This window comes from Haemorhous mexicanus, chromosome 9, assembly GCF_027477595.1.
Source record: "Haemorhous mexicanus isolate bHaeMex1 chromosome 9, bHaeMex1.pri, whole genome shotgun sequence".
NCBI lineage: Eukaryota > Metazoa > Chordata > Aves > Passeriformes > Fringillidae > Haemorhous > Haemorhous mexicanus.
Window position 1 is genome coordinate 26,681,059 of NC_082349.1, and position 27,624 is coordinate 26,708,682.

Below are 27,624 nucleotides of genomic sequence, written 5' to 3' on the forward strand. Positions count from 1 at the left end.
GAAGGGCAGGTGTGCTTTCAGTTTCCAGAGAGATCTCTTGTTGATGGTGCAGGCAACATTTTGTTATCCCTTTAAGTGCAGAAAAGGTGCTGTGGCTTTATTTAACCAAACCTCTATGATATAAGCCAAATCCTGACTGCCTGTCAGACCAGCCTGCCTCCAGATTGTATGAAGGTTTACTGGGCCTATAAGGTTGGTTCTGCAAATTATGTGTCTGTCTAGGTTTTAAGTAGGATTGTAGCTAACTGTTTATGTGTGTTAGATGGTAATAATTATATGATTACTCACTTACTTTGTAGTTTAATCTTGAAAAGACTACAAATACAGTTACAGTAAGCACAAATTGACTCAAGTGTTGTAAGAATGCTGCCAGTGAGTGTCTGGAGGGGAGCCAGCACCAGGTGATGAACCCCAAAACTCATGAGTGACAGAGCCTTCCACTACTTCCTTTTCTTTTAGGCAGAGGTGGAAAATCATGTTGGGTTAGTTTTGTTTTATTTATTTGATTTTTAAAATAACTGCTTTTTTTCCAAAAGGACTCAGGGACTATGAACAGCTTGGCTGTATAGATGAGAACTGTAAAAATTGCTCTGCAGTGTTTCTTTTAAAATGGTTACAGTGAAATGTATTGCTTTGTTCAAAATAGCATTCAGTTCTTTAAAAAGTGATTCACAGATTAAGTTGTGGTCCTGTTAGTAAGGGGATTGCAAAAAGATGAAGTTTATAATGTGGCTCTCTTGTGTTCCTGGTGTACTCCCTAGCATTTCAAGATAGTCTTCATTGTGGCTACTCCTTTTCTTCTCTCATTAAAGGGACTTCCACAGTCAGGAAGTGAGTAAAAAGAACTAATCTGGTTAAAAAGATGTACTTCTATTTCTTCTTTTTTTTCGTTCCCTGAGGTATTCTGATTACAACAACTTCCTAACCCAGCTCTCTTGCCTGGCCATGTGAACGTTGGCTCAGTCCAGAGGAGGAAGTTGAGTGTTGGTAGGGGAGAGAGTGGAGCAGTCACAGGTGTTGTGATGTCCTTAGCTGGGACCTGCCTCTGTGGTCACTGAGTTAATGGCAGAACCTACATTGTGGGTTTGATTGACTTGTGGTGAAGGTGGCAATGATAGTAAAGGTGGTGGCCCTTTTTTTTCTGCCAATACTGTCTTATATTGATTATGAAGCCATAGTGTAATTTTTTATTGACTTTTGACAACATTAAATGGACTCAAGAGCCATCTGTGTTTCTGTGTTCTTCCATGGACCCACAGAAATTGCTGTGGTTTTCTTCTTCTCTCTCCTTTGTTCATCTGTTCTGCTTTCTGAACTTTTTGGAGAGTTCTTAGTTTCAGGGAGTGATCTCAGCATTGTTAGGGGGTTTTGTAAATTTATTCAGCTCTAATTTAAAAATAATTAGTTGTATATTACTATTACCTCTGCTGTAGTAGGAAGGCTATTTCAAACTTGGCTGACCTTAGTAATGACACACTTTCTGATTTCTAGTTTAGATTAATTTGTCATGGGATTATACTCATTTTATGCACCCCATGGACTGATAGGTTTTATTGGCACTCTTGATCTTGGTATTAAAAAAAAAAAGGGCACTTTTAACAAAAAGGATGCAAAAATGTGTGGAAATACACCATGGAAGGTTTGTTTGCTCTTTGGGCCACCAGCTACACTAATCATTACTGTAATAATTCCCAGTTTCTCCCCATGAATTTTAATCTTGCCCTATTAAGTAAGAATTAAAATGCACCTTTCAGGCATTAACATTGAGCTTCCTGAAGGTGTCCTTTTAGTGAAGGTTACGTTGTTTTCAAGTATATTTTGAGAAGATGTGTTTTTCGAAATTCATACCTTTGGCAGTTTGTTCCAGTCTCAGTCTTGTTATCCTGGTACAGCTATTGAAGGAGCCATTATTGTAACCTGGATTGGTGAAGGCGTTCTTTGTTTTTTGATGGAGTCCTAGTCCATAAAAAAGACTGACATGTTTGAAAATTATTTATTTCACCTTTTTCCTGTATTCTTAACTTTAAAGAGAAACAAAACCAATGTATAGATTATTAGAAAACCTCTGTGGCTTCTAAGGTGTTTATTTAAATTTGCTGTCAGGAGTGTTCCCAGAGGGGACTTTGTGATGCTGACAAACTAGTTTGTTGGGTGTGACTGTTTGTAAACAGAACATAAATACATAAATGGGGCAACAAAATCTGCTTAGTAAAATAGAGTGCTCTGAAAGGTGAGTAAGGCCCTTGTGGAAGACATGTTAGATTATGTCTTTCATGGAATATTTCTTACTCTTTGGAAAGAGTAGCAGAAGTGTCCTTTTAATGCTTTTAAGTGGTCAGAGAGAAAAAGTAACTTTTGCCACAGTGAGATGCACCACTGCCATCTGCTTTCCTACTCTTGTCACCCCTGTATCATTAGCCAGATTATTGAAGAAGGTGTGGGTTTTTTTAGATCAGGTAAGCTTAAAAGTGCAAGAATTTTTCTGATGCTGAAAACAAGTTCCTGGTTTGTGGGGGAAGCACAGCAGTACAAAGGAAAGAAGTTCTAAGGGCAAGAAGAGAAGAGATATGTACATTTCTGTGTACAACACTGGATGCAGGCTGACTATGTACAGGAGAACTGGAATTTGAAACACATGATTGAAAGTAATAAACCTGATGCAAAACCTGCTGAAGGAAAGTTTCTATCATAGAATAATTGGCAGGTCAAATAGTTAATTCCTAAAAGAGAGTCATTTAGGTTGGAAGGGGCTTCTGGAGGTCATCTAATCCAGCTCCCTGCATATATTAAAGTAGGAATAATTTAGATAAGATTGTTCCAGCCTTTAACACCTTTCTGGGCAATCTATTTCCACATTTGACTGCACTCAGTGATTTTTTATTTCCTCCCTCCCTTTAAGGTAGTTGAAATTTACTTTCTAACTTGTGTCTGTTGCCTCTTAACATGTCAGTGCCCGTCATCCAGAAGAGTCCAGTTCTCTCTTCTTCAGCCTTTCATTAGAGAGCGGACAGTAATAAGGATTCTTTAGAGCTCTTTTCTTGAGCAGATTGTGCAAACTCAGTTCCATCAGCCTCTCATTGTACACCATGTGCTCCTGCCATCTGGCCAGCTTGGCCACTGGACATGCTCCAGAGTGTCTGTATGAGTCCTGTACCAGGGAGCCAGACCTGGCTGCACTGCAGACATGGACTCACAGGTGCTCAACAGAGGGGACTCATCCTTCCCTGGACCTCCTGCCTGGACTCCTGCATCCAGCCCACACTGTGCTCAGCTGCCTTTGCTATGAGCATGAACTGGTGACTTGTTTTCACAATTTTGTCTGCTGGGACCTCCAAATACTTTTCTGAAAAAGCGGGTGTTTGTCTAGTTCATGTTCAGTCTGTCTTGTCACAGGATGTTGTTCTGCCACTGATACAGGACCCAGCACTTGCCTTCACTGAACTTCACGAGGTGCCTTTCTGCAGCCTGTCCAGGTCTGAGTGGAGCTGACCACTCCTTCCACTTTGGTGTCATTGGAAACTTCCTGAGGATGCAGCCAGTCCCAGAGTCTAGGTGATTCCTAAAGACATTGGATGGTACTGCTGCATTCATCCAGGTGATCCCTAGGGGATGCCATTGCAACTGCTTGGACGGAGCTTGGTACAGCTGGTGGCTGTTCTTTCAGCTCAGCAGTCCGGGCAAATTCCCAAACACCTCACTGCTCCCTTACCCCATGCCTGTCTAACCAGTTTGGCTGTAGGGATCCTGCGGGAGACTGTTACTGGCTTTCTGTGTTCTGTGCTCTTCCATCCTCTGCTAAGCAGTCATCTCCTTGCAGTAAGCTCTTGTGTTCTTCAGGTTTGTCCTTGTTAAATCCATGGTGGCTATTTCCTGTCTTCTTCCTCTGCTCCTTGAGCAGAGAGATGCCATCCAGGAGGATTTGCTCTATAATCCTCTCATGGACTGCCTGGATCCTCCTCCTTGCTCTTGAAATTGGTTGTGATATTGGTCTTTTTTCTTGTCTGAAGGAGCCTCTCACAGTGTCATGGCCTTTTAAAAAGTGGTAGAGTGTGATAGATCAGCTGCACTGGCCAGCTCCCTCAGGATTCTTAGATATAGCCCATCTGGTTACATAGATTGTTTATTTCCAATTTCCTGAAGTGCTTCCAAACTTCATCTTTCTCTTTTGGAGGGGACTTCTCACTCCAGCAGACTGCTACTGGGCTCAGGGGTCTGGAAGGCTTCTGAGTGGACCTTGCCACTGAAAACTGGGGCAAAAAAAAGCTACATGTATGTTACCCTTTTCCATGTACTTTGTTAACAGGTGACTTCTTCCACTGAGCAAGGAGAGCCTTTCCTTTTGCTGCCAATATTGATTTTTCCTAATGCCATCCTAAAGCTGTGTCATTGGGCTGCTCTTGGGTAGCTTCTCCAGCATCTGCCTGCTGGGTGCTTGTGAAGCAGAGATCAAAACTTTTGTATCAGTAAATATGTTAAACTTCAAAATTAGTTGAAGTGTTAGTTAATGAGTGATTCTAACTCAGCTTGTTGTGGTTGAAGGGAAGATTTCAGTTCCCCCTAAACAAGCAGCAAGCAGTATCAAGCTCTTGTGTAAGGGGGTAAACCCTGCCTGAGATGTAGAGTGCAATTTGTACCAAGGAGACAAAGCAATGAGAAAAATTATCCACATATCTTTTTTTTTAAATTAATTTTCTTCCCCCATCACTAAAATAACTAACTCCATGTAGAAATGTACAGCTTCAGTGTATGCCCTTCCCCTTTCATTGAAAAGATGTCAGTATTTAACAGCAAGATGGGTGGATAAAAATTTGATGCCATCTGTACATAAATGCTTCCAGTTGGAATTAATTTGATTATTTTCTGTTGATGCATGAATCCATTTGAGAAATCATTGGGCTAAACTAAAATTTTGGATATTGAAGCAATTTTATTCAAGACAAGTAAAGGAATGAGTTCTTGAGTTACAATCTGTGTAGACAGACTGTCTGAAACAAAGTTCTTGGTTAGTTTAAACCTTCTGCAGGTGCTTGATGTATCCTACAGTTTCCTAACTGGTGTAAGTGTGATTTGTGCTGATGTTCTGGGGATTCAGTGGTATCAAGGTAAAACCTTGGGTATGTCAGTTACTGGTCTAGCTGCTCTGTCCAAATAGGGCTTTGGTGTGGATAATATGGGTGATATTTTTAGTCTGTGTGGACTAGAAATACCCTTTTTAGCATGGTTGGGGCTTTTGAGGTGTTTTCTGCTGTAGTAGAAAGATTTTGGAGTTACACTTTGATGCAAAACAGTGCACAGTAACTGTGGTAATTAATGATAAAATTATAATCTGCACATTTGCTTTCATGTGTGATCTTTTATTTTACATTAGCTACTGGCAAACTCTTAAATAGTAAAGCTCATTGCTAACGAGGTGGACAGCTTCCTGTCCTAATTGCTCAAATTCTTGGTATCTCCCACAAGATTTCTAACTGGAGAAGGAAAGGTAAAAGGGCGGAGAAGAGGGAAGAGAAGGGTATTTTTAGAAGCAGTAAACTGTCAGAACAGGATTTCAGTCAGTGAGTGAATCTAAGAGTGGGTCTTGAAGGCCGTTTGCTAAATGGCTTAGTAAGGTTTCCATGTCACTCTTGGGCTTAGAAGTGAAATAAGTTGGTTTCTGTCATACAGTGTATCATTGACACAGGTGAGGAATGAAATCAGTGTGAATGTGACTGACAACAAAGTCCTTTGTCAGCATGTGCTATAAAACTTGGTCATGACCAATCTCTCTGTGGTGTTCTCTTGCCGGTAAATAAATAAACATAGCTCTCAGAACGTCTCTTACATTTTGTGTGTGTGTTTATTTATTTATTCTTTAATCTACAAAACCTCTGTATGTTGTATTGCAGGGTGTGATGGTGCAAGTTTCCAGAAGACGCCTACTTAGTCATTATGGAATAGTCTTGAGGTTACACTTCTTGTCAGTGGCGAGTGATGCTTCAACCTCTGACTTTCAGGGTGTTGAGCTAAGTTAGGTAGCTGTGCTTTCAGTTCAGGTATTGCTGACCTTTCTGATTAGGTCATGTCTGATGTATGTACCTTAAGTCACACAGCCACTTTTTTGGGGGGGTAGAAAGCAAATTACAGATGCTGATCTGCTGCAGTTGTCCGTGCATATGACTTAATTTTTTGTTTTGGAAGGAAAAAGAATGGGAATTGAGGCTTTGTCCAAGAATCTTATTCAAAGGATTAACTTCTAATGTAAACTAATTGTATAGTTAATTTTGATAATCTTTGCTACTGTTTAGGGAAATGAATCTTGTTCTGGTAAATTGGTTTTTGTTTTAACCAGAAATGAATTTCCTCCTCTGTTCCCTACAGTGTTTATTTGAGAAGTAGTTACATTTAATGCTTTACTTTTCTGCTGAGTACAATTACTCAGGAGCTGTTAGAGCTTCACAGTGGTGTAAGAGTGGCATCTTTCCAGGTGGGTTTGAATGTTTTGGTTGTAAATTCTCTAGCAATCTGCCTTTTCTGAAGTTCCTTCAGTGGGAAACAGTTTAAAGATGATCAATTTAAATATTTTGACTTGATTACTGCACTTTGCTGAGATCTGGTGTCTTATTATCCTCTATTTCAGCATAGTAAGTAAGACAGTTTGTACTTCAGTCATTTTAATCTTTTAATCTTACTTTCAGTGAGACAGTTTGTACTACAGTAATTTGTACTTCTATTGCCTATGCAAAATATTACTGTTTTTTTCTGAAATTAGACAAAATTATTTTGCTGAGATCCACAGATCTATCGCAGTACACAAATTTGTAAAAATACAAATACCTATTTATATTTTTAACAAATACAATATAATTTAAGAAGTATGTATGTGTTGTTTTTCTCTTTGTTTTCTAACTCTTTATTCTTGTCCCAAGATTTTAATTTAGGGCAAAGGCTATGCTGTGCCTTTTCAGTGCTCAGGCCTCTGCAGGCAAATCAGTGTGAAAATAAAATGCAAATATTCTTAGTCTAGTGCTTTGTCTCTCCCTGTGACAGATACAGGGATATTTAGATACAAAATACAGGGTCCAGAATTTTAATTTAGAAGTTGGTGGAGAAATTTAAAAGCTGACTAAAATTTGAAAATAATTATTTTTTCTTTGTATTTAAATAAGATATTGATAGTTTTCCCTTTATGAAGAGTTTGAATGCTGCAAGCTGGTATTTTTTTCCTTAGAAGCTTGGAGGTTTTTTAATTAGCTGTTACTGAGAAACAAATACTAGATTGTATGATTTAGATTGACTAACCTGAAATGCATGTGGCAGGAAATGAATTTTTTTTTTTTTTTTTTTGTAAACCCTTCATTTTATTTTGTTCCACTGGTGTACACTTTCATAATTTCCTGTTATTTTGAAGAGAACTCTCAAATAACTGGTTGGTGGCAGTGCTGCATGGCTGCCCCTGCTGCTGGCTGCTGAGTTTGGTCTGTGTTCTGTGCATTGTTGTGCTCACTTTGGTGCTTGGTAGCGAAGTGTGGTCTTAGCAGAGAAAGCAGGAAGATTTGCAGCTTTTTTTAAGGCCATTTTCCATCTCCTGCATCTTCCAGCTGCTACTGAAATCCGGGTGACTTTTCAGTACTTCTGCTTGAACTTCAGTGTTTGTGAGCGCAGGAGTGCAAAACAGTGGAGTCGAATGAGAACTTGGTGTGCCAGCAGTTGTTCCTGGAGTAAAACTTCAGCTGGAACTTGGGTCAGGCAGTCTGGTGACATTGGTCCCTTCTGTTTCTCTAGACAGTTTGTGTTTGTTTACAGAGGTGCACTCATACCCTAAGAGGTGTTTTTAACCCTGCCATGCTTGATCCTAATTGTTAAAAATTAGTGTTGGCAGCACAAACTCACAAGAAGTCAGGAACCAATAACGAGAATAATTCTTGGACATAACTGTTAAACAATTCTCAGGAAACAAGTAAGGAATGGAAGTCAGCAACTGATTTTTACATTGTTTTGAGGATTAAACTTACTGTTTTTTCCTATTACATGTGTACAGAAACTGTGAGGGAAGAGGGGAAATGAGGTGATCAAAATGTCCAAGAAAATATTTTGTCAAGTTTTGAAACAGTAATGTGAAGTTGGAAGTTCTCCATAGGTTTTTGGAGTAATAATGTGCTTTTGACCCTTATAGATTCCCTTTCCTGATTCTTCTTTTCGTTCATCATATAGAGATATCAGTAAGTCAGACTCAACATAAAGGGGTCAGACTGAAGTGTGGTTTAGAATTGAGCTTTTGACAGTAGCCAGAGAAATCAAAGAGTGTAATAAGACCAATTTAAGTGATCCTTGTTCCAGCAGTCTCTCCCAGTTTCTTTCTCTGGCCTTTGTGATTCTGTTTTTTGTTACTTCTGGCGTAGTTGAGCTCCAGGGGTCTCATTGGGGAGTATGGAAAGAGCAGGTGAGTTATTGTGTACATTGCCCAGGAAATTCATGTGAGGTGCCGCAGCAGTTCTGCGTTTGCACAGTGCAGTTGTGCAGTTTATTATCATTGCTTTTACTGGGGCTTCTGAACACCCCACTGATGACTTTGCACGAATTGACTCTGACTTGGATGAGGGGGTGGGATGCTGGTTTTCTTCTAGGTCACTCTTCATATTTGGGTTTGTGTAGGGACACAGTTTGGGGAAATTGGGAGTGGGGCTGGGCTGAGCCTCATCCCTAATTGGCTACAGCTGTGAGCAGCAGGTGAGCAGCACTGACAGCAATGAGACCTGGAGTGCCCAGGGGTACTGACCAACCACCAAAGGGAGCAGAGAGCACACAGGTGCAATGCATCAACAGGTTGGGCTAAAGAGCAAGAAGGGCAGGTGCGTGCAGCTTTCTGAGGTGATGCTCTGTGTGGGCTGAAGCTTTCTGATAGTGTATGGTGGTAAGCTGTGTATCCTGGCCATCCTGACTGCAACATGTGCTGTGACAGGTTTGGGTTCCTTGCTTTGAACGTGCTTTACTTGTTCCATGGGTTTGTTCCTGGCAGGGCAGTACTGCCCTCTCTGGCTCTGAGGCTGATTGAGACACTGCTTTGGTAGCTGCAGTCTCTTGACTGTGTGTTTGACCATTCTGTAGCTTGTCTATAACTTAACACTCTTGACTTAAAGGAGAGAGGGCCAGGATGCTGAAAATAAGGTTGTGGAAAGGATAGGTTTATAGAACCACTTCATAGAGCATGGCCTTTTTGTTTGACCACTTCATCTTTCTGTGATTTTTTTTTTTTTTTTTTACTTTTATATTGGCTGCCTGTGACTTTGTTTGTTTCCTTAAGTAAAAGTATTTTGTGGGAGTGTTCAGTATGTAAACATGGATAGTAAGTTTTCATATCTACATTTAATGATCACCATGCATCATTTATGTTGAAACTGACATTACAGTGTGGTAATATTTGGGATGCTCTCTGAAACTCTAGGAGTGAGACTCTGATTTTAAAAGAAGGAAAGAGAAAAACGCATAAAAAATACAGACTTTTGGATTCTTTTATGCAATCAAGTGAATTTATCAAACTAAAAATCTGATTAAATATTTAAAATCCAAACTGCTCTGGATAGCCAGCCTCATCAGATAGGTACTGGGTTTGTTCATGATTGTTGACTAATGTGAGATAAGAAAATTGCATCAAGAAAATTAATGACTTTTATTGTATTTTTGGAAGATTATTTTGCTATTATTTATTCCCAGAATACACATTGCAAACCTCAAGGTAATAATTGTTGTAACTTCCAATTCTGCCTTGGACGAACAAGGATTTTACTAACCCTGGAGGCAGTCAGTGCAGGGCAGGGAATCAGGATATCTGGTGGGTTTCAGTGGCACAGGATAAGGCACTTGTTTGGCACAGAAGAGGACTGGCACCTGGGGTCTCTGCTGCCTTGTCTCACACTGCTCTTCCATATGGGCTCTTTTGCTCTACATCATGTAATTATTTCTGGACAGTATGTGAAGAAAATTCCTGGTTGAAATACTCAATTTATTTAATGGACGGAGGTTGTTCCACTGGCTGCATTAAACCCACACTGTTATTTTTACAGATAGGGAATAAACCATTGAATAATCTCCTTATAACAAAGATTGCATCATGCTTATGCTTTCATCTGGAATATAGGTCATTATATTTTTGAGTGGTGATACAGTTTGGTAACTTGGCTGGTGATTGGTTTCAATTTGAATTCTGCCTGTGAGCATCATGTAGCAATGACAAAAAAAGCAACATGGGTTTGCCAAACTCCAGCTTTGAAAAATTGCATTCTCTTACTTGCTACTTTATATTTTCCAGAGTTAACAAATCAATTTCTGGCTGCCTAAATTAAAGTGTTGGTTTTTTGTGGTGTCAGGGAAACAGTGTGAAAGTGTACTAGAGTTGCTTTATCCTTGCGGCAGAATGAGCTACTGCTTCAATGAGTAAACTTGTTTGCCAGAACTTGATGTATAAGCGATGGTTTGTTGATTTATTTTTAATAAATTACACATAAACACTGGCAACATCCCTATAGAGTAGCTGAAGAACACTTACCTGTTAGACTCTTTGGAGTGGAATAAATACAAGAAAAGTCTCTTAAGTGGCTGAAAATAAAATATATTTCCTTAGGTTGGTTAAACACTTAGTGGATAAACTAACATCAACTATACTTTGAAACATGAATCAGTCTGTGGCAGGAAGAGGCAAGTGTACTTGTGTGCTCTGTTCTCCTACTGATGTCTCTCTTCTGTGTGTGGACAAATCTTAGGCCTCACAATTTATTTAAACAATTGTTCATAAGAATCCCACTAACTTTGTTTTATCTAAGGTGCAGCTTGTCATCCATGGCTCCTGCTTGCTCAAACTGTGCAAGTAAACAGAAGGAAGCCCCCAGATTGCTGGGAGGCTGCCTTTGTAGCCAGCAGCTTTCCTGACATGCTTCCACTTACCTGGCATTTCATCTAGTGTTCATGGTGCTTCTGCCACCCAAGATGTACATTTTAGGCCTTGAGATCAGTTTTTTCAGTTTGCCTTGCTTGAGTCATGCTCCAGCTCAGTACCAGCCATATGCCCACCATTTCCTTTGGGAATGGTTCTTCACCTCTGTGGTTTCAACTTTAAGCTGAATAAAAGCAGTATTTTTCCCTCAAGCTGCTCCGCACTGTGACTGTGTAATATTTAAGTGCTTCAGTGGGTTGTGTGTAACACAGAGGTTCAAGTCAGGGAAGCTGGTTCTCTCCTTTCCATTGAATGTCTCAGTATTCACACTGAGGTGTGTTTGACAAATGCTGCTTATCATTTATTTGAGGAGATGCAGATGTGTGTTTTTGAAGGAGAGAAGACATTTTCTTGTTTATGTAGTTCTTTTTTGATTCTCTTTTCCTTGAATTGCTCTTCTTTGGCTATGAGATTGATTTTGGCTATTGAAGTGTAAGAGGATCTGGAAAAACCTCTGTCTCTAGGCACCCAGTACAACAATTCCAAACAGTTTGCCATCATGAACAGACTAATTATTTGCTGTTGACTACATAGTGGGGGTTTGCTTTCTCAGAGGAGGCAGTGTTGCCAAAATAAGCCAGTGGTTACTTTCTAGTTGTGGGGGTTTTTTGCTTTATTTTTTGTGGCTCTGTTTTGTTGTTGTGTTTGTTTTTTTTTTTTTTTTTAGTTTGAAAAGATTTTTGTTCTCAACAGTGCTTTTCTGGAAATAAGGATTGTTTATCTACATATATGTATGTGTTTAAAATACGGTGGTACAGCTCTGTTGCTTATTAAGTTGATTTTATTCCTGGGAAATCGTATCAGTAAACCAAAAAAATGGTTATTTGTTTTTTCCATTATGTTCTTTACATAGTATTTCACTGCCAGAGATAAGAGTGGGGAACAATTTGTGGATAATACAACAGTTTTTAGTGTGAGCACAGAGACAGTTTCTCATAAAAAGATTACACAGAAAGGAGTTGAGACTAAAGCTGAAATTGTTGTGCTGTTGTGGTCAGTGAGATTTAAACAAACTGGTTTTATGACATCTAGGATTTTCTTTTGCAAGTGTCAGTCAGTAGAGCAGAGGGTTTTGAAGCAGCTGGTGAGCTGTACTGCTTCAACATAGAGAATCATATAGAACTTTATCAGGTTTTTTAGTCTTTCAGGGAAGAAAAAGAGAAAAGCTGAAGCTTTGTGTGTTTGCAGCGCTTGTGGCTTTTTGGGGAAGGTGCCTCCCATTAAAGTCAGGGAGCTCATGGGGTGGGAGCCAGGCTAATGCAGAGTTTTGGTACATGTCTGAAAAGCAGATGCTGTGCCTGAGACCCTTGGTGATGATGTGTTTGTGTGTGAGGCACTGTCCATGTCTTGATCCCTGAGGGGTGAGTTAGAGAGTCACCACACTACTTCAGTCATTGGAAATGTGAGTCATGGAGTGATTGCAAGGCTTGTCAGTTTAATGCTTATTTTGCTGTCCTGCACTGTATCCTGTAGCTCAAAAGAGGGAATAAACTGTGCCTTTTGGTGTATATTTCTACTTCAGACTTCAGTTAGCAGAAGATTAATTTCTGCTCAGCTCTGTTGGACCTTCCACTTCACAAAGGTTCCAGAGATTCTCTTGAGGAAGCATAGTTCTGAAAATAGATATAACTTATTTCCCACTTTTTGGGGGTTTTTTGCAGTTTGAGATAGTCAGGCAAACTGTGTGGCCTTGAAGCCTGCCTTTAATACAAACCTATCTGTAATACAGGATGATTTTGTTTCTCTGCAAAAAAAAAAAAGTATTAATTAGCCCACTCTTGATTGTCTTCTTTCAAGCAGGTAAGAAACTTCCTTTCAAAACATGTTTCTTGTTGCTTGCTGAAAACAGGTCAACCTTTGTCTTCCTTAATTGCTGTCTTTTCGTAGCTCCACATTTTCTAATTTTTTAAGTGTTTATAATAGTCAAGCAAAAGATTTTTTTTTTCTTTCTGCAAACCAACGGTGACCTAGAGTAGTAACTTTGAAATATTTAGCAAATACAATCTCAAAATAAATACAAAAAAGTCTGCTACCTGCTTCAGAAGACTGATTAATGTAAAAATTATGTTTACTTTTGGAGACCAGTTTGCAGAGGAAGTTTTTGAATCTATCAGGTCTGCAGAGCAGTTTCCTTCTGGAAAGTCAGTGGCTTTCCAGAAGCTTTGATTCTTTCTCCTGTGATGATGAGTGTGTGTTGCAGCAGTGCCTTGGCCTGTGCTGCTCTGCAATCCCATGGATGTACATCACTGCCTAGGTGTTTGTGTTCTGCATGGGGTGTGATTTTGCAAGTCTGGCCTCAATATAACTACATGGAAGAGTTATGGGGAGAAGGAATCAGGAGTGTTTCTATCTCGTGTCCTTTGCTCTGATTCAGTGCTGAATCCCCTGGCTGTTCTAGAATCACTGTTCTTCACCCTTCTTGCTCTTTAATCACTTAGGCTGCTTTACAAAGGCAGCTGCAGTGAACTTGTGGTGCCTCTCTGGAATGAAGTGGGGAAGCTGCTGGGCTTGAGCCTTCCACAGCTTAGTACTGAACGCATGTGAAAGTAAGTTCTGATCCCTGGACCCAAACCAGTCCAAGTAGCATGGCTTAGTTACCTTTTATCCACAACTGTGTATAAGCAAAACTCTGGGAACTGATGCACATCACAGAGGTTGGCTTGACCAAAACTGCATTTTAAAGCTCACAGAGAAAAGCAACTGCTTTTCTGCTTTCCTTGTGTTGTCTCTATGGCTTAAAATATATTTTGGAGCAAGAACCACACACCATACCACACCTGCACACACAGTTTCTCTTAAAATTGTCTGAATAATTTCTTTGTATCTCAAAAGTTTTTGGTCTTCAAATTTGTTTGTCAGAAAACCTTTTCTGAAACCCTTATTTTTTAAAAAATTAATTCTTTTATCATAGTAGGTTTTCTTTCACTGAGTTCAGAAAAAATTCCTCCTGTGTATTTGTTCCTGATTTTTTTTTTTATGTGTGTATGATAGTATTCACCAAAGGATGGGGGGGGGAAGATACCCTCTCTGTAGGAAGGAGCATGACTGTTCAAGGTACCTCTTTTGTAGCAATGACTTCCCACAGTCTTTGACAGCAGAATTTGTTGTCATCTTTTGGAAGATGCTGTTGGAGGAGCCACTCTGACTCCTGGCTCTGAGGATTTGGGAAGGTACCATCTGACCATGTTTCAATCCTTGGATCACCATTGGCAGAACAGAGTGTGTTTTTCATTTGGAACCGAACTCCACCAGCAGCTCAAACTGAGGAGCTGGCCTTGGAGCTGAGGCAGCTGAAGTGTTTTGGGTTTGCTCTTTCCTGTCCCTGACTGTCAGCTCCTCACTGCTGGTTGCTGCCCTCCCAGAAACTTTAAGGTGGTAAAGCAAATGCTGAACCTCATTCCTCAGGACTCTGAGCCAGCATTCAGCTGTTGAGGTCATCAGGGAGTAAACCTGATGTGATTGTGGACTGAACAACTTCTATATGTTCTGAATAATGCAGTCAGAAATAAATTCTTACATTCTTGAACTTTTCCTCAAAAAGGACAATTAAAAAATGAGATGCTTGAGTTTAGTAGTAGGAGTCTGTTCCTAGATTTTGTTCATGTTTAGTATGTCAACTGTCCTTTTTTCTTGACATGTGTAGGAAAAGGGAGGTTTGAAGTGAATAATTTGGTGGTGAGTAAAAAAGAGGACCAGAGCCAATGACATAAGGGGAATGAGAGTGACCATCCACTCACGGCTGGTGGCTGGAAAATCCAGAGTGCACGTGTCTCTCTTCTTGTTACTAAAGAAAAAAAATTCAGATGTTTTTCTCTGCCTCAAAAAACCTTAATGCATGATTCTTTTCGAAAGAATTTAATTCTTTTTACTGCTTTTCCTCAAAAGCCCTTGGCTGAAATATTAGATTGTGTTTTTATAATGAAAAAATGGAATCTCTTTCTCTTTTGGTAGCTTACCACTTAAGATGGTGTAAATCTCAATAGTCATCATGAGAATCTCAGCTATACTCTTGAGGGAAGCTCATGTCAGAGTTTAAATTATTTAGTTTGAAGAAATTACTTGGTTATGATAGTTCATCTCTGGCATTAAAACCTATTTTTGGTCAAAGACTGATCATAAAATATAGTGTATAAAGCTTTTCGCAAATGCCTGATCTGCTTGTGTTTGTGTTTCACTGCCAAACTGAAGCTCAAGTGGCTTGCTTTGTACGGCAGTGGGAGAGGGGAGCACTGACAGTAGGTTGGAATAGTCTGTAATGAAGGACTGGGATGAGGAGTTCTGGGGTGCTCATTGATCCCCAGTTAATGTAGTTGTGTGTAGAAAAAGGTGTGTGTCTGCACTGGCTGTGGTGGTTTAAGCTGCTTGTAAAGGCAGGCTTGGAGTACACTCTTAAATACATTAAAGGCCTTGTAACTCAGTTTCACAATTTGCCATACACTTTCTTGCAGTTGCTTTTATCTGACCTGAATAAGGAGCTGCTCCCTGTTATCTAATGTTTATAGTATTTACTTTCAGATTAATATTTAGGAAGCAGAAATTCTCTTAATCTCCATTTACCCATGTGGGGCAAAAATAAGTATTTAGTGTGTCAGTATGCTTCTGTATTTGCATGATCCTACTTTTTTTTGGCTTTACAAATGGTACATTTTTCCTACTTTTATTATTGAGATACTGCTATAGAAAACACTTCATAGTTCACATGGTGCCTGTTGGTTCTTAGTTCTTTGCAGAAAGAATTGTTGATAATCTGATGTTAGCAATCTTCATTAGACTGATGATAAATAAAGTAGAACCATTTTACTTCATAGTGTCTGTGTTACGCTCCCATAAGTAAGCTCAAAAATTAAATAGACTAAAACACAAAAACCTGTCAAAATAGGATATCTTGTGATCCCTCCTTTGTGCAGGAGTGCTGGAAGCAGTGGTTGAGGCTTCATTTTTGTCATCAGCAGGTGCAGCAATAAGAGGTGTGCAGTGGGAGGAGGGGTTTGTGATAGCCTGGGCCTTTACTCCTAATGTGACTGACAGTCACCTCTACTGTTTTTTCCAGTGCTGATGTCACTCCAAAGGTAATGATTCTTCAGGATATGCTGTTTTTTGGGGACCATAGCTAATGGCCTTTCATTGCCTTCAAGGAGTTCTGTAATAGTTGACATTCACTTTCATGTAGAGGGTTTACTTTGAAATTAGTATTTCAAGCTAGATTTGCTGTTTATTACAAACAAGCTCTTCAGCAATGTTTTTACAACACTTGTTAAATACATGGAGTTAATAAACTTTTTGTAACATACTTAAAAACTTGTGTGGTAAAGCCTTGTCTTTCCCTTGGCAAAAAAATCTTTAAAGCAAAGATGCTTTAAAGTAATTGACCTATTGCATCAGTGAGTCCATTATGTAGGCTGGGTGGAACTCAGCTTGCATCATTTGTCAGGAAAATATTCCTGTTTGTTGTTGGTCTGGAGATCTGAAAGGTGTCAGTGTGTGTGAAACTGCTCATCCAAATTTGTAGCCACTGTCTGAGTATTCCAGCTGTTGTTTAGAGGCTTTTTTCTAAGGTGACTTCTATTAAGTTTTTATGCTGTATAAGTCAGTTATTCAAAGAACTTGAATTCTTTTTTCTGGGATTCCCACATGTAATACCCTCAGTGGGTTGATGGGTAAAACTGTGGGTTGGTTATGGAGAGGGAAAAGCTTTTTGAGGAGTTGCATGTAAGTTACGTTAAACCAAGTCTTTAAAAAGGGTGAAAGCATGTTAACTGTAATTTCAAAAATGATAGAAAATACTACAGTATTGAAAGTTGTCTGGTTCTCACGCTTGCTTTTTTTGGTTTGAAATTGCTAAACTTTCTGTTCCTGCTAACATTATAAGTAACACCTGTTCAAAATGGTGGAGAACGTGCATGTCTTTGTTCTTTCTTGTGCTGTTTTTCTGGTTCCTTATAGCTAGATCTAACTCAGCATTCTTCTCTTGATCTCTGGGTGGTTGGAATTGGAAGAGAAGCAAGAGTGGTGCAGTTCTGCTCCTTGGTGCTGCTGGGAATGGCAGGGTGAAGCTTAACCTCCTCTTGTTCCTGTTCACAGCAGATGTGGCTTGAGCTGTTCCTCCTTGGGCACTTTCCAGCCTCCCAAAGGTGACAGTCACAGATTTTTTCCCCTGTGCTGTGTGTGACTCACCTGAACTCTGACTCCTAAGCACAATACATCGCAGCACTCAGCCAGAGCAGTGTTTTTCAGGAAGCTGGAATGGAAGTAGACCATGTGTAGAAGTGCATGCTCTTTTTAAAGTCTGAAAATATATTTTCCCTTTTTTGACACAGAAAATATAAAAATAGATAAGAAAGTCTAGGATTCAGCTCTTCATTCTCTAAGGAGTGAGGGAAGACATTCTGAGTTCATGTAGGTCATGCTGGCTTTATTTGGTGGATGCCTACAATAGGTGTCCTCATGCTGGCATGCTTGGAATGTTTCAGCTCTGTATCTTTATATGAACTTATAATGTGTCGGCTGAACAGTATTTTGTCCTTTCTCTGTTTCTAGAATTGGTTTTTTTTTTCTTGTGCAGAGATGGGAAGACTTGTTCTTGGTTGCTGTAATATTTATAGTTTTGTTATTTATATTTTATATTTTAAAATGGTATGGTTAATTTTAACTCTTGCAGGTGGTTTCAGGGAAGTTAGGCAAGAAGGATCTGATTGTGGTTTAGTATCACTTTTGACTTTACCCCCTGTAGATATAAAGAATAACAAAAGCCCCTCACATAAGTGATTGCTAAATGTTTTTATGTGGAGAGCATACACTTAGTATGCAGTTTTTGAGGAGTTAGTCTTCAGGTAATCTGTATTTTCACATGGCCTTTGTGACACTCTGGGTAAGGAAAATACCTCTATGAGGGAGAACCAGGGGCACAAATTAGGGAGGTAGAGGAAGCAGACTCTGGAAGATTAAAAACAGAGCAAGTCAAAGCTCTGAGGTGACCCCTCTTTATTTGATATGCATAGATAACAGCCACTGCTGTTAAATCACTGGACTTTTAAACACTATCCTAAAAATCATAAGGTTCCTTATGCCAGTGAAATCAGAGTTTGAGAAATACAGTAGTATCATCTTAAGTATTATTCCACAATATCTTTATATTATGCCTATTAACATACTGTGTACAACTTCAAAACTAATTATTTATTTATTTATTTTTCATTTTCAGGTCCTGGTGGCAGGAGGAAAATACTGACCTGAGATGGAAGTCAAAACATCATTTAGCAAAGCCAGCAGGATTCCTGAGACTGTATCCACGTTAATTAATGAAGAATTTGTCTTGGTTCATCAGAAATCTGAGGATGCCTCTGGAAATGATGAGAAGCCACAGCTAAAGGTTTGCTCTGATGTTCTTTTTAAATGTGTAGCAAGGTTTGTATGGATGGAAAGAGTGCATAATTGGTGTGTGGTAGAGGAGAGTCTTAGACTGTAATTTTTGTCCTTGCTGACTGCCAGTGAAATTAACAACTTGGATTAAACAAATCTGTTCAAAAGTGGCAGTTCAGTTTTCTTTTAATAATTTCTTTGGGAGTTAGCTTTGTTGTATTCTGTGGATCTATACATTAGTAAAGGACTTTACAAAGGATGAGATTTGGTTTAAAGCTTAACAGTCTCTGACCCCTCAATAAAGAATATTATCTTAAAAGCATGTAATTAGTCTATATAGGAATAGATTGCACCATGTCTTGCGCTTTAATTTCTAATTTAGTTTTCCGGCTTAGTGCTACTTTAGGCATGAGTAGGACCTTTTCTAAAAGATTTCTACCTCTAAATAGCAGAATATTTTAGCACTTGGATGACAGCTGGTTGATTAAATACAAACTTTGCCATTTGAGATGTAGCAGCCAATGTACTGGTTTTGCTCTGCTTGGAACAAAAGGAATTTATTCCCCCTGAAATGACAGTAAGTGTGTAGTCTGTCTTTGCTGTACTCTTTGACAGTTATTTAGAGCTGATAATTTCTGTCTATATTAGACATTATCTGCTTCTTTAGTCTGGAAAGAGGCTGTTGGACTGGAGGCGGAATCCATGATGCAGCATTGGCTGTGGTTTTCTTTTGTCTGAAAGCTGGTACTTGTGAAAGATTCTGTTTTTCTATTAGGGAGTGTGTATCTCCAATTTTTTTTTTTATTTCCTTAGGCTTGCACCACTCTTATGTGTGGGAAAATTGGTGAAGCAACTGAAATGGACTAGATATGACTAAGAAAGTAAAATTTTCTTTAAGACTAATTATAGTAAAGTCTGTTGATCTCTAGTCTGAACGGAGGCTCTAAATACACAAATCTGTTATTCCAAGAGAAGTCTGTAGTTTTTTGATGAATTGTTTTTGGATTAACTTTGAGAACATCTGCATTTTATGTAAGGGAATGTGACAATGGATTATATTTGATTAAATTTTATTGATTCTTGGTTTGTTTTCTCATTCAGCAAAGTTTGTTAAGTTTTGCAATTAGTAAGACTATATGTTTGAAAACTAATAGTGGAAGTAAAACTACAAGTACCTTCAAAAATGTCATCTCCTTCTCCTTACAGGTATTTTCAGATGGAGATGAGGAGCTGGAGAAGGCAATGGAAGAGATACTGCGGGATTCTGAGAAAGACCAGTATGTCACTGCACTCCCAGAAGGATTCAGGGATGGCAGTGGCCAGGCAGCTGGAGATGGGTCAGCAGGACAAACAACCCAGCCAGCTTTGCAGCTTGTTTTAGACCCTTCTGCTACAGGTATTGCCTGAGTGCTTTCCCCCTACATCACACATGGCAGGCTTTTTCTTTATGCAGTTTCAAGTTAACCCTAAAATGAATATAAAGCTTTCCAGAGCTTTGTTCTAAAACTATGTTGGAGAGTACCTGGTTGGGACTGAAGATTGTATGAGTTGCTGAGTGGGTGATAATTGAGGTGGATCTGCTGCTGCTGGAGCTCAAGAAGTTTCAGGACAGTGTTCAAGGATAGTGCTACCTGCAAATGAAATACACCCTGCGCAAACTGATGGAACTGGCCATCTCTGGTGCAGTCACCAGGTAGCAGTAAGGCTAGCTTAGGATTTAATATTTGCTAAGAATGATTGAGGTACTTGCCTGGTGTATGAAGTTTTCATGGAGAGGGGAGGACTGAAAGCTGTTAATGTAAACTATATTGTATATATTTTAAGTAAAATATATTGTAGCTTTTTTAGATACATATAGAAAACCTGCAATATAAAAATACATGCATTCTGTTACATATATTAGGAATACAAGATGGCTGTGGTCATCTTTTTGTTCTTTAAACTATAATTCTTTTTTACCTCAATAGCATGCTACTTCTGTGATATTCTGTCAGCTAATTCCCATAGCATCTGTTGGAAATAAAAGAAATAGTTTATATGGAATGGAAACACCCATCTCTTAATTACATGTTTGCTGTATTTCTGAGAAACTTACCTTACTGTCTTCCTGTTTGACATTGTTCAAACAAAACCCAGCCCTTAGCATGAATGAACAAAGAAATACTTGTAGATATGTTTCTCTCACCCCACTCCAGCCCCAACAGGAATAATTCAGTTTTGCAGCCTTTATGATTCTAAGTATTATGGCAGTATCTAGTAATAAGGAATAGAAGTAACAGGTCAGGACTAGGTGATCTTCAAGGTTCATTCCAGCCCCTTGATGTTCTGTGATTCTGTGACTGCTTAGAAAGATTCAGAATATCTGTGCTGTGTTCCTGTGGTGCCAAAGAGAATCGAAATGCACTTTGTCCCCATGCCACCCTTGGAAACATGAATTAGATTAGAACAGACTTCACAGTAATACTAAGCTGTCAAATGGATTTCTTGCTATTGGAGCTGAACTGTCTGCTCTCATGTCCTTTCCTGGAAAATGTAGGAGATTTGACTGTGGAACTCATTGGAAATAAAAAATGTGGAAATAAAATTAAATGGAAATAAAAGCAAATGGCTAAAGAAACATTTTCTTCATTTTCAGAAATCTCTGCACCAAGGCCATCTTCTCCCAGTGAACCCCTGGAAGAGGACAGTGTGTTGTTTAACAAACTGACTTATTTGGGTTGTACAAAGGTGTCAGCCCCACGGAATGAACCAGAAGCTCTACATGCCATGGCAAACATGAAGTCCTCAAGTCAAGCCCCTTTACCTGTCACACTGTATGTCCCAAACATTCCAGAAGGCTCTGTAAGGTAACACACAAGAGTTTCATTTATTGCTTAAGCAGACACATAAGAAGTGGTTTCTCACTTTGTTATTTGCACAGGGAAGTAAAATTGCTGGATTTGTGCCTGAGGTTCCTACTGAAGGGAGTTAATTTTGAGAAATTCCTCTGAAGCAGCAAAATGTGTGCTCAGATTTACCATACACTGCATGGCTGGTGGTACCAGCTACCACACAGTGCCAGCAAAATCATCTTTTTCTACCTCAGTATCTGTTCAAATGTGATAATAAGAGAGCTAGTGGAAAGGGAGAGCTGATAATACCTGTGCTCTCCTGACCTCCCTAGTCTGTCAATGCCTCCAAGGTCCACGAGTTGCAGGAGTCCTTCTGGCCTTGGGTTTGCTGCAGAAGTGTCAGTTTAGACTCTCCCATCTATGTCTAAGAGTTGAGGTGTCAGTCTCTGCTCCCAGCCATTGCTGTGCGGAAGCCAGCTCTGACCCATGTCTGCCTCATGGCTGCCAGTCTCCAGATACTAGAAGAGATTTAGTTTCCCTGTGTGGGAAGGGTCTTTTAATTAGTGATGAGGGAGTCAAAGGTTCTTGATCAGGGTGCACCAAACATGCACCTGTAGCATTTTTGCATCCAGAAGTAGGGAACATCTCAATATCTAAGATGTTTATTTTTAAGCACTGATATCAAGGTATCTGAAGGATATGATTAGATTTCCTTCCTTGCCTGAGCTGTGTTTCTGTATTGACTATCATCTTGTGGAGGAAGAGAAAGCCTTTCAAGAATCTGTATTATTTTCTTTTATTTTTTTTCTTTGAAGAGTTTGAGTTTCATTTGACATCAGAAAATTCTGTATTTCTGTATTTCTACAATGGCAACAGTCACCCTTACACAAGATGTGAGGTGTTCTGTGCCTGTTTTTTTGTACTCAGTGTGGCCATTCAGGAGGGTTGTTTTGCATGTGAAACAGTAGGTTCCTTTGATCTTGAATTTCAGAGGAGATCAGTAAATGTGGGACTGTCTAAGAACTTACACAGAACTGAAAAGTTGAATTCACATGGTGACATAACACATTCCATCAGCGCTTTGGTGATACTAGTGTTGGCTTTGAGGAGTGTGTTCATACCTGCTCTCTGAATACTTGTCCTGTGAGGTTCCAGTTATGTCCCACCAAAATTACAGGGTGCTGGATCCTCCCAGGGCTCTTCTTGCCTTTAGATTAGGCCTATATTTTTATTGTTACAGATTTGGGATTTTAGGTGACTAATGTTTATGGTCCTTGATGTGAATGTGCATACGGACCAGTAGTGAAAAGGTAGAGGAGAACATTTGTTATTCTTTAAAAGTCACTATCCACCAGTCTCTTCTGAAACACCACTACTGCTTCTAAGCTTCTGGAATATTCTTTTTGTTCTGTCTTTGAGAGTATTTTAAAATTTTGGGTGAAGTCTTAGATCTGTGCTAAATATTAACCTGAATGTGGCAGCGTTTGCTAAGCTGTGTAGTCCTGTTGATTCTGAAATAGTTTTCATAACTGTTTCTTGAACAGATATTTTTCATGTTGCATTTTCTTTGATCTTTGTATACAAGTCACATTTTTAGGGCTTTCAGTGGTTTCTACATTTCTTCTTTTGTGTTTTTCACAAGAAATGGCCATTGTTCACTGTCTGTTCTAGAGGTACTGTGTTTGTCTGTATTGTGGCATATAAAAGAAATTAAGTCATTGTTACAATCAGGAACATTTACACCTTTAATTTGTAAAGCATAACATTTCTGTTCCTGCTGCCCACCTCATCCACTTGAATCTAGCAGTAATTAGAGTTTAGATCCTTGTTTATCTAATTGCAGAAAAGCTTTTTAGGTAGGCCTGTCTGTTTTACTGACCTGTTCCTTTGATCTTCTGTTCCTTTTCTTGCCAGAATAATTAATCAACTGTGCAATTTGGAGATAGCTTCGTTTCCCATCTATAAGGTGTTGTTTTGTGTGAGGGGGCAAAATGGGACTTCAGAGAGTGACTGCTTTGCATTTACTGAGAGCAGCTGTGGGACAGAAGAGTTCCATATCCATGTTTTCTCCTGTGAGATTAAAGAAGCTGTAAGTATTCTGTGGTGTGCAGTGACTGGGGAAAAGGATTCAAGCACTGTTTGAAGAGGTCATTCCCAACATGGAAATGATATATAGTGCCTTGAAAAATGTGTTAGCACACATGAATGAGTTTTGCAGAATGTGCAGCTAGTCATACATGAATATTATGATTTTAAGTTTTTGGTTTTAGTATTTCAATAAAATTCCAAAGTGCACTGTAATGGGAAGATTTGGAAAGCCTCATTTGGGGCTTTTGGAGGCCTCATTAAAAGAACCGTGTTACAGTACTCTCCCCTAGCTGTTTCAGAAGTAACTGTGTGACATCGTGGGAGAAAAGGACTTTTTAGGGTGGAAAAAGAGGCTGAAAAAGAAGAAATCTCCTTGGGTTTTGGCATCTACCAGGGCACGTTGTATGTTATGTTAAAAACACAACTTGAAAAGTACATTATGCAGGTCCTCTAATGAGCTGCATTCCTAATCTCTAATCTAATTTATATTAACTCACTGAGCATGACATGAGCAGGGAATGTATCAGGAATGGAAATAGGAGATGTTGTTACTGAAATGGCTTGGTTAATGAACACGTGGTGTTGAGTGCTTTATGGTACATCTGGCATGATTTGTGTTCAATATAAGAGGCAAGTGATTTTTGACCTTCAAAAGCCTCACAGTGCCTCATTAAAAAACACCCTTATACTTGATCAAACTGTTAATTATTTTGCTTTTCTGCAGGTCAGCCGAATTTTGTACAGTTTCTCCACAGCATTCAAGCGTTCTTCCAAACAAGCATCTGATCACGTGAAGGACTTTGTTCTTCCCACACCAGACAGTGATGTGTACACTTTCAGTGTCTCCTTAGAAGTCAAAGAAGATGATGGAAAAGGAAATTTTAGGTAATCAGAATGGAAAGGGAAAAGCAGAAATATCTTTGGAAAAAGCACAAAGCTACTTTCCACACACACAACTGCTGTGTTGCAACAAAATTCATTTGACCTCTTTTTGCGAGCAGACATGCTGTAAATAGGAAGCTGCTCTTTTGATGCTACAATTTTCTTCTCTGTATTTTTTTCTGTAAAAAGATAAAAATTCAGGATACCTTCTCAAGTGAATTTCTTTTCACTGCATAATTTCTTTTATGGATGCTCAATGGCTGCCTGTGCAAATGGAAAAGATAGTAAGAAGTCTTTTAAAAACTTTACTCAAACTAAGTTTCTTGAGTAAATACAGTCTAGTGGTTTATTTTGATTTTTTTTTAAAATCTAATGAATTTTGAATAATTTAAAATTTAGAAAGCATAATCTCTTTTCTGTATTCAACATTTCATGTTCTATACCTGCTGAAGGATGTTTCTATTCTTTTAGCCCTGTGCCAAAGGATAGAGATAAATTGTACTTCAAGCTTAAACAGGGAATTGAGAAGAAAGTGGTGATCACAGTTCAGCAACTTTCCAACAAAGAACTGGCCATTGAAAGGTAAAACATTTACAAAAATGGTGGTTAGATTTTTAAAGAATGGTATTTAATGCAGTTTTCTCTGACTTGGCAAGTTATGTGATAGGAAAAAAATGTACCAATAACTCAAATGATTGCACAACAGAATTAGTGCCACCAGATGGCAATCTTAGCAAAAGAGTAACAATTGGAGAATTTTGTTGTAGTGAAAAGGAAGTTCAAGATACAAGGAGAATCAAGAAAACCTGCCCCCTAACCCTCCCAAAACCTGACTGATCTCTTTGCTTGGTTTCAAGCTTTTACTTCAGAATGTAAATTAAAGTTTTTGACAAGGAATATATGGTGGAAATTTTTATCATTGTTTTTGTATTGTAAAAGTAAGCTTCTGCTACTCATTGACTTAAATTATCTCTTTTCAGTGCAATTTTAATTTAAACAATATTGCCTCCAGAGCTCAGTTAATGAGGCATTTACAAATAGCATTTGATTATTGCTTTTCTCCCCAATGTAAAACTATCTTTCTTAGAAATTAGCTTTTATTTTGTTGGTGTTTAGAATAATCAATTGGGGATGTTATTTTTATCACCACAAGCTTTGCTGTGTAAAAGTTATTTAATTGAAATGACATACACAGGCTTGTAAGTCATTTTATGTACTTACTCCTGAGAAGATTAAAATTCAAAGCTGATGAAAGATGAATGCAGGTTACATCAGACTGAGCTTCTGAGCAATTCAATGTGTCTTCAAAAGTATTTCAAAGAGGAAATTAAATGCAAAAAAGTAGTTCTGAAGAAATTTGGTCACTGGTCTCCAGATTTCAAAAATCTTTTGTCATGACTTCAGGAGATCAGACTTGGTTGCTGCTGAGAGAAAGTGCTTCCTCCTGGTGTTCAGACAGAGCCTGGGGTTGGGTCAGGGTGATGCAGAAAGTTATTTTCATGCATTACTTTGGCCCTTCCTGGTCTTGTGCCCTGTTTGACCAGGGTTTTGCCAGTTTTTATTTGGATCAAAGGAGCTGAAGAGATGGTGTTTATTTCTGAGTCATGACTGAAGCACTACATAGCTTCAGTCCCACCATGGGGGATGTCAGGTCTCAGCTGTGTATAGGATTCAGGAAGAAAATTCTGGATGATGGTTAGGGGCTTTAAGGAAACTGTTCTTAAGAGTGAAATAGTCTTTCATTCTCATAGATGGAAGGATTGATATTCTTTTCAGGACAGTGGTGTTTACATGTAGTTTGCTACCAGTCATACATGAGAGTGAATCCTGAGTTATGCAGGTATACCTTTGCTTAAAGTCTAGGCTGGTATCCTTAGAACTGCATTACAGAATATTGGTTGGTTTCTTATTAGTAGTGGAAACTCTTCAAGATCACAGAATTCCAGAATGGTTTGGGTTGGAGGGGACCTTAAAGACCACCCTGCTCTGTCATGGGCAGGGACACATTCCACTAGACCAGATTGCTTCAAGCCCTCTCCAGCCTGGCCCTGAACACTCCCAGGGATGGAGTAACCACAGCTTCTCTGGGCAGCCTGTGGCAAGGTCTCCCACCCTCACAGGGAAGAATTTATTACTAATATCTCATGTAATCCTGCCCTCTGACAATGTAAATCTATTCCCCCTTGTCCTGTCATGATGTTAACTTAATACTATCAGTTTTATCTCTGGGTAGCATTTTTGTTTTTATAAATTAAAATATACATTAGTGAATAACAATTACAGTTCTTTTGGTTTTTTCCTGCTGGTCTAGAAAGTAGTGGAGTCTGTGCACTTGCACAGAGCTGCTTGGTAGCCACCTTTAAGTGCCGAAATCTAGCAAGACGGAAGTGAGACTGAGGCCCACAACCTGTGCAGGTCATTTTAAATCCTGGGTGTGTGGTTGAGCCCCCTTCTGTCAGAGGCCGAATGTGCTGATAACTATTTCTGTAAAGTCCATCTTCTGCAAGTGGGGGTCCTGACCTGGTTTGAATTGATTTTCCTCTATGAAATAAGAGGGAAGAGTAGCCCTGACTCTTCTTGCAGCAGGATGCTGCTAGGCATCATAAGTCTGCTTTTGTGAGAGGCAGGGGTTACTTGTTCCTGACTCCCATTCTTTTGGAAACATAATTCCCAAAAACTTTGGCTGTCACGCATCAGAACTTCTGTACATCTGAGTGATGCACAGCAGGAGCAGCATCTGGAAGCTGTTGTCTTTGAAAGGCACAAATATTTGGTCTGCTTCTGCATCTTGGCCTTACATTTCCCTGTAGCAGCTGTAGCAGGAGCTGGTGATCTCCCTACTACTATCAGTTGTAGCTTTCTCAGAGCTATTTTGGCCCAGGAATAAGAAGTAGCAGGTATGCTGTTAGGTTCTGCCTGCTTTAGTCTCTCAGAGAATCTGGTTTGTGTGGCTAAATCCAGATCCTGTATGTGAGCTGCCTGGGATGCTTTACTTGGCACTGCATTATGGATATAGATAAATCAAAATCGTTGTCTACTGCTTTATTTACCACTTAGATTTTTGTGCTTCTGGTAGTGAAAAAGTGTGGAAAATACTGTTGTGGATGTTAAGTGTAATGAGGTGAAAAATGAAAACCATATATCCCTAATGTAATAGGAGAAAGCTAGGTGGGGTAGTGATTGCATATCTTGAGACTTTTACAGTTCATAGTCTTATTAAAATTTTAGTTGCTGGTGTTCATATGTCCAAGCAATATTGTTCAGCATACGACTTAGTTCTAAAAGTCAGTGAAAAAGCAGTTTGGTTATCAGAGAACCAAACAGAAGAAAAATTCTTCTGGCAAAGCCCTTTAAATTACAGCCCCAGTTTTCCATAGTATTTCAAATAGCAATTACTTTCATTTTTTTTCCCTTTTTCCATTTGAGATCTAAGGTTTTTCAAAAATGTGTGCAAGACAGCTTGCTCTTTGTTGCAAATACATAATTCTGTTTGGTGTT

The 27,624-nt window shown here is 39.1% G+C and overlaps 1 protein-coding gene across 4 annotated transcripts in view; it reads left to right on the forward strand.

Moving 5' to 3' along the window:
- The window catches only part of RABGAP1L (RAB GTPase activating protein 1 like), a 227,286-nt gene that overhangs the window by 1,185 nt on the left and 198,477 nt on the right, over window positions 1-27,624 (forward strand). For 3 of the 4 annotated variants that reach the window (XM_059854584.1, XM_059854586.1, XM_059854587.1), the window contains exons 2-7: window positions 18,168-18,335; window positions 19,532-19,721; window positions 20,961-21,171; window positions 23,071-23,245; window positions 23,969-24,129; window positions 24,598-24,708. In XM_059854584.1, the coding sequence (XP_059710567.1) occupies window positions 18,201-18,335; window positions 19,532-19,721; window positions 20,961-21,171; window positions 23,071-23,245; window positions 23,969-24,129; window positions 24,598-24,708 (983 nt within the window). In that variant the 5' untranslated portion in view covers window positions 18,168-18,200. Of the gene's footprint in view, window positions 1-17,077; window positions 17,098-18,167; window positions 18,336-19,531; window positions 19,722-20,960; window positions 21,172-23,070; window positions 23,246-23,968; window positions 24,130-24,597; window positions 24,709-27,624 lie in introns of those variants that run through there. The other variant, XM_059854585.1, reaches the window with a different exon arrangement.